This window comes from Coregonus clupeaformis, unplaced genomic scaffold (genome assembly GCF_020615455.1).
Source record: "Coregonus clupeaformis isolate EN_2021a unplaced genomic scaffold, ASM2061545v1 scaf1063, whole genome shotgun sequence".
Classification (NCBI taxonomy): Eukaryota; Metazoa; Chordata; class Actinopteri; order Salmoniformes; family Salmonidae; genus Coregonus; species Coregonus clupeaformis.
This window is the reverse complement of record NW_025534517.1, coordinates 89,935-96,968: the sequence shown is the minus strand read 5'-3', so window position 1 is coordinate 96,968 and position 7,034 is coordinate 89,935. Positions and strand designations below refer to the sequence as shown.

General features: G+C 39.0%; 1 protein-coding gene across 1 annotated transcript; it reads right to left on the bottom strand.

Annotated features, from left to right (window-relative positions):
- Window positions 1-21: 21 nt before the first annotated feature.
- On the bottom strand, window positions 22-6,883 carry LOC121543126 (cathepsin S). Its single transcript, XM_045217458.1, has 8 exons — window positions 6,569-6,883; window positions 5,217-5,341; window positions 4,836-4,958; window positions 4,079-4,231; window positions 2,995-3,219; window positions 2,674-2,839; window positions 2,356-2,458; window positions 22-501 (listed from the first exon to the last, which is right to left on the bottom strand). The coding sequence occupies exons 2-8, from the start codon at window positions 5,337-5,339 to the stop codon at window positions 402-404; spliced, it is 993 nt and encodes a 330-aa protein (XP_045073393.1). The 5' UTR covers window positions 5,340-5,341; window positions 6,569-6,883; the 3' UTR covers window positions 22-401.
- Window positions 6,884-7,034: the final 151 nt, after the last annotated feature.

The window sequence follows — 7,034 nt, the reverse complement described above, 5'->3', positions numbered from 1 at the left end:
TATTAATTCAATTCAAATCAGTTCTTTCAAAGTTATATTTATTCGATGACAAAATATACTTAAGTAAGTAAGTAGCCTTGCACGAGCTTTGGCATGTGCGAGCCAGAACGGCTCACAGGAGCAGGAGCAGGAGCCTATCGCTTGTTTCTGTAGCGTGAGGCAGCTTCATGTACAAGTACACCCCCTGGACAGGATGCTAGCTACAGTGATAATGTAGATAATGACATTTGCCTTATACATAATTTGTAAAAACACCTTTAAAGTACTGTCTATATAGACATAAAGTGGCAGAAAGTGAAATGGTAAAAACAAGACTAAAACAATGGAGGAAGAAAAATGAATTACATTAAATTAATAAAAGGGCTCAGTTTTTCCAGTTAGGCCGCTTTGATTGGCAGGAGTTACATGATAGGGTAGCACCCGTACAAGGCGATGCCACACTGGTTGTCCTTGTTGCGTGACATCCGTATATATCCCTGGTCTCCCCACGATAAGCCCCAGCTAGACAGAGGGTGAGGAAGATTGAAACATATTTCCAATGAACATTGATACTCAATAAACCAGGGGTCTTCAAGCTTTTCTTGCCCAGGGACCACCTCCCAGGCAAACCAGCGACCCAGGGACCCCCATCATACGTTAGCAACAAAAACAATCACCTGCCTTATCATCAGGTGAATCATAATGGCATAGATTTGGTACATCGTTTTTTCATTATTCTGACCTCCCCACATTATAATTGTAAAAGGAAATGTAAACTCTAACATAGCCTATTAGCTAGAAAGGTAACTCCAACACACATTTTCACTAAGAGCAGCTATTTAGCTGGTTAAACAAAGGTTAGCCAGCCATGTGTTGTCAAAAATGTATGTCCAAGTCAAGAAAGTTTACCAGCAGCTACAGTAGCTGACTAAACTCAACTCCATGGTGAAGGAAGTTTCTGATAAACTCCACCAACGGAGTTGAGCAGAGACCAGGCTTTGTGGAATTCAGCTCCGATTACATTAATTCGCTCAAGGTCAATACTTCAAAAAAAGTAAATTATGAAATGCTTACCTTGTACGTATGTTTGTCCTCTGTAGTTGCGTACCATTCTTTTTCAATAAATGTTAATCAAATACAACCACTGACTGTTTGCTCGATTCTGTTTCTCGAAGATGGCAACTCAGTGTAAATGCGCATGCGCCAATTGAATCTCCGATGAAGTAGGCCTAGGTCTCCAAATACTCATTGTCCAATCAAATCACACAATCTAGGCCTACGTCATCGGAGATTAAATTGGCACATGCGCATTTGCGCTGAGTTGCCATCTTCGAGAAAAAGAAACGAGCAAACAGTCATTGGTTGTATTTGATTAACATTTATTTAAAAAATATGGATTTAATCAAACAAAGAAAGGCATGCAACTACAGAGGACAAACATAGGTACAAGGTGAGTGTTTCATAATTTACATTTTTTAAAGTATTGACCTTGGGCAAATCGATGTAGTCAGAGCTTAAATTCCACAACGCCTGGTCTCTGCTCAACTCCGTTGGTGGAGTTTATCAGAAACCTCCTTCACCATGGAGTTGAGTTTAGTCAGCTAACCAACAGCCAGCGGCACTTGCCGTACTGGTAGCCTATTCGCGGGCACTTTTTTATGCTAGACACTCCAGTGAGTGTAATTGGTTCCAATCAGTGTAATTTGCTCAATATTAGGAGTTTAGAGATAAAGTTGACATTATTATACTGAACAAAAATATAAGGCAAATGGTGGTCACACCAGATACGGACTGGTTTTCTGATCCACGCCCCTACTTTTTTTTAAAGGTGTCTGTGACCAACAGATGCATATCTGTATTCACAGTCATGTGAAACTCATAGATTAAGGCCTAATGAATTTATTTAAAATAATTTATTTCCTTATATGAACTGTAACTCAGTAACATTTTTGAAATTGTTGCATGTTGCTTTTATATTTTTGTTCAGTGTAGAAAGAAGATATTATCCTTTTTTCTACAGTAGGTATGTTGTTTATTCTGCTGTTGCTAGAGATATTCATAAAAACATTGGGGGGGGAAATTATATTAAAATTATAATTATTTTGGCGGATCATTTGTCTAAAGCCTAATTTGAGTTTTATGTTCTCTTTTCACATCCCTTTTTATCCTTCACCATGGTCCTGTTTGTCAGAATAAAACAAAGGAGCAGATGGAGGTTTGAAAAGGGGAATCTAGTTTAATAAAAGTCCACTTGTAGGATCTTTTCATCTCAGCCCTGAACAGTAGCCCTGTTTGACTAAATATCTAGATACAGAACAGAAGAGCAGATGAAGCTTTGAAGATGGAAACTCTGAGTGAAGTTCTAAATCCCCTTACCTGTTCTTCACCAGCCAGTGATCCTGCCCACCCAAGGTACCGTAACCCACAGCAAGGACAGCATGGTTTACCTTCTTTGTGCAGGTTGGATCATTGTAAACTCCTACAATGATACATGGGTTGGACAATGACATGTCAGCCTTCAATAAATATGCATTTCTCCTCAAGTCAAAGCCAAGCAGTTGACCATAAAGTGGAAAATTACACAATAAAAGCCACATTGTTTCAGATTTTGATTTACATTACCAATGTCAAGACCATACTGTCCTTAAAATGTAAAAACATGACCCAAGAAGTTGAAATTACGTTTTTTCATACCATTGCGGTAGAAGGCAAAATTGGGTCGGGTGGCATCAATGCCGACAGAGATGGGTCCGATGTTGGCCAGTGCTTCTTTCAGAGCCCCCTCATCCCCCTTCGGCAGAAAGCTGTACCTGGAACAGTTTGCAGAACGCTGAGCAGGGTTGTAGCTGCACTGTTGTTGCTAACAGGGGAGACAAGACAACAAAGGGGTCAGATAATGTGGCATGGGGAGGTGTTTGAAATAATCTACATCCAGCTAGTTACAACAGCTAGTTACTACGAGCAGCTGACCCCAGCTACACACTATTAATACTATTATTACTAGTTCATACTCACCACTGCCTTGTAGGGGTAGGATTGATCAGAGTCAATGCCCTGGTTGTCGATGACATACTGGAAGGCCTTGGACATGAAGCCACCGTTGCAGCCCTTATTGCCGTATTTGGAGGAGCAGTCCACCAGGTTCTGGGGGCTGAGGTCTATCAATTTACCTGTGGTCTTCATCAGCTGGCCCTCCAGGGCCCCGACAGAGCTGAATGCCCAGCAGGAGCCACAGGAGCCCTATGGACAAGACAATTGTTAGGGAAGCAATCCCCAAACTAATACCTGGATAGTTCATTTGAGAGTCCTATTAGTAATACCTTTTTTTACAGTACTGTTTCATTACTATTAAATCTACAAGAAATTATGTGGTAGCAATGGTTGCTGAAACTTGTTCAATATAACAAAAAGGAACCACAACTTGGTTTCAAATAGTGCTTAGTGGTTCTTGATTCAGTTCTCACTGCACCCCAAAAGTAATGATGAAATCAGTTCAATCTATCTATTATTTTACTATGTAAAACAGAAACATTTTATTTATACAATAAAGTGGAACTGAAATGTTAACGTTATGTAGACGTGCAGTGCTTGTCAAACAGTGGTTTTAAACTCGCACACCCTAGCACTTAGGCCGACGACTACCTCACAAAAAAGGAACTAATTAAACGACTGAGAACATGGAAGAAACCTACAATAGACAAACAGAGGAAGTGAGACCTGAAAAGAGACAACACTGTGTTTTAACATCCTGATATCAGTTATTACACTGTAACAACAACTTTAATACATACCAAGGATATTTACCAGTAGTTAAAAAAGAGAATACATATAATGTATGATATACATACAACCGTACACATGTAAACAAATGTTATATGATTTGATTTGATTGATTAGGATCCCATAAGCTAATGGCGACAGCTAGTCTTACTGGGGTCCGACACATAACGAAAAATACATTACAGACAAAAGACTTAACAATTTACATACATTTAAAAACATGAACATGTAGTGTGTGTGTGTGTGTGTGTGTGTGTGTGTGTGTGTGCATCTATCAGTTACACATACGTCAGTACATAAAGGAGCTGTTCATCATTACCTGCATTTTGACTTCAGTGACGTAGCCCTTCTCTCTCCAGTCAACAGTATCAGGTATGGGGGCACTGGAGGATCCTACAAATGCAGAGGGCTCCCTCTTGAGGTCAGCAGGAACACGCAATGAGGCAAAAGACTGGACAATCTCCTTCTGGGTCTGAAAATAGTTGACAAGAGATGCAACACATTGACCAAACTGAGCGTTTAAAGATCACTGTAATCAGTATCATAAACCCATCCCATGAACCCAAGGCTACATCAACTGGAGGAAGATATGTTGAAATAGGATCAGAAATACATTTAAAGGCACATAGGTCAATGTGATGATACTTTAGCTTGTCTATTTACAGAAAACAAATCAGATGCGTACTCATGAAAGGGTACAGCCACTTGTTATACTACATACTAGAGGCATAAGGAAGCATATTTGCAGTCATGCTCATTAATCTTCAGGAAACCAGTTTAGCAACATTTCAACACCTATTTGCCAAGAAAGTAGAACACCGGAAAACAACGACAAAGGAACTCAACAAAATAAACATGTAGGTCAAAATCTAAATGTTTTACTCTTCCGTCATGTAAACCAGGCCAGTCTGCATTACCTAGTGAAAGCATACCATATTCTGTATATGTTTTTTGGAATCATATTCCACACAAGCACTATCAAACTTTTATGGAGGTAGGTACTAAGTTTAGTAACAACTTCAGATATCCGAGTTCCAAACTGGCCCTTGGCATTGTCAGTGACCTGAGGCCCTCACCATGTCCCCCATGTGATTCATGCCCAGGTCATAGGTGTGCATGTCCATGGACGCCTCCAGGTTGTGCAGGCTTATCAGCTGAAGATTCCTCTCCCATATCTCCCTTCGGCCCAGCTCTTCAACCTACACAGTATCCACACACACAGGTGTAGACAAATCTCAGTCTATGACTTTTAAAACAATACACTTTCAAATATGTAAACCACACAGGTTGAATCACAATGCATTCAGTGTTATCTAGTTACATGTAAGAAATATATTTGGGAAAGGTTGTGGTACTTTCAACCTATACAGAAAACAGAACCTGTGTAAATGCCACTATAGTAGCAGCTTGGCCTCATCCTAGCCAAAACATCTTGCAGTGATGCTGGCTCATCTCACCTCAGTCTGGTAGTTCTTGCCATGTGTCTTCTTCCACATCTGCCAGTGCTGTTCCAGCATTGGGTCAAACAGGGCAACTGCTGTGCCACATAGCGCAGTAAGCAGCAGTCTCCACAACATCATGCCTGCACAGAAAATAAAAAAGTATTATTCAACCAGGAGGCAATTCTATTTTATTGTTTCATCGTTGATACAAATAATGAAGTAATAGTGTGTGTGTGTGCCTCAAATACTCAATTCAGTTTAAGTTCCACAAATAACAAAAAGTTAAACAAATTTCAATAACCATTTACTGCGACGGGAACTACTGTAGCCTATACACAATGAGTCAGCTTGTCACAAGACCAACCATCAACGGGTATTGAAACTGTTGCGCAAGCAAACTGTTGATCAAGAGTCTTTAACACTGATCAAATAAATAACTCCATCATTCAGATTCTACAAAAACGTTTTGTATAGAATCTTTTTGATGTCCTATTCAATAGGAAGCTTCAGTGTTCAAGATTAGGCTACCTGACGCACCGGTGTAGGTAACCGATCTCTACTGCGTAAAAGAAAGCCCCAAAACAGGTCAAATTCTATAATTTCATAAAAATGAAGTGTTGTTTATAAAGAATAATGCTAATCTTTGCTGTGAGACAAAGGAGTCCGCTTACACTGTACTTTGATTATAAAGGTTTATTTATATCACAAGATTTCAGCATAAGTTTACAGACGTCTGCAGGCATCTGGAGAACAATGACCCGAAAATAATATGTTGTTCTGACCTCCTTTGTCTCAACCAAGTATTTATAATCTTTACCATGATATGGGTGGTTTTCCCTAGAGACCAATCCCATGAGACTTCCTCTGTTTTATGGGGTGCCCCTATAAAACTGCTCCCCAGATGCTTCCCTAAGCTGAATCAACATCCTCCAAGATACCATTTGAAAACGTTAGCAAAGTCATAAATTCCTCAGATACCACAGAAGCATATTGTGTCGTTTGATATGCTTATTATTTAGTTAAATAAGTATCTCAGTAGGTTTGCCACTAGGCTATCAGTAGAAATCACCTAGTTTATTAAACTGTACAACTAATTAATGTTGATGTTGTATAAAAGTTACAAAAAAGGTTGTAATGAAAAGAGAAATTGGACAATTTCACAGAAGAAAACACATATACATGAATGGTTATAAGAAAATAATGTTGCATTGACAAATTAAAAACGAAAGTAAAACGAATGCTTTATGACAATGCTTTTAAATACAGTCAAGTTAAAACAAATTACCTAATTAAAACGAGTCTAGGTAGCTACATTATGAACTTGAAATAGTCTATCCGCCTCGATTGAAAACTGACAAACGTTTTACCTTGTAAAACTCGGTTGCACCTGATGATGACTTCAGAGGAGAGTAAGGCGCGTCAATTGTTTTCTATGGGATGTTTTCCTGCTTGATATTTATCTGTGAAAGTCATGTGGTAGAACTTCCTCATTGACCATTTCTAATGTGTCATATACGAATTGCTATGTTGATAATGGTAAATTCAATACTATTTCTCACTGCATTTAAAAACAATGTTATAGACCCCTTAATTATAATGTGAATGACTTCTATGAAGGATAGGGTGAAAATATTAAAATATATGGGCAGATGTCATACTGACTAGTAGCCAGCCCACTGTTCTTAAATATTTGTTAAAATATATGAACAACTAGGGTTAAGTGACTTGCTCAAGGGCACATCTACAGAATTCTCACCTAGTTGGCTTAGGGATTCAAACCAGCAACCATTTGGTTACTGGTCCATTGCTCTTAACAATAGGCTACCTGCCAAT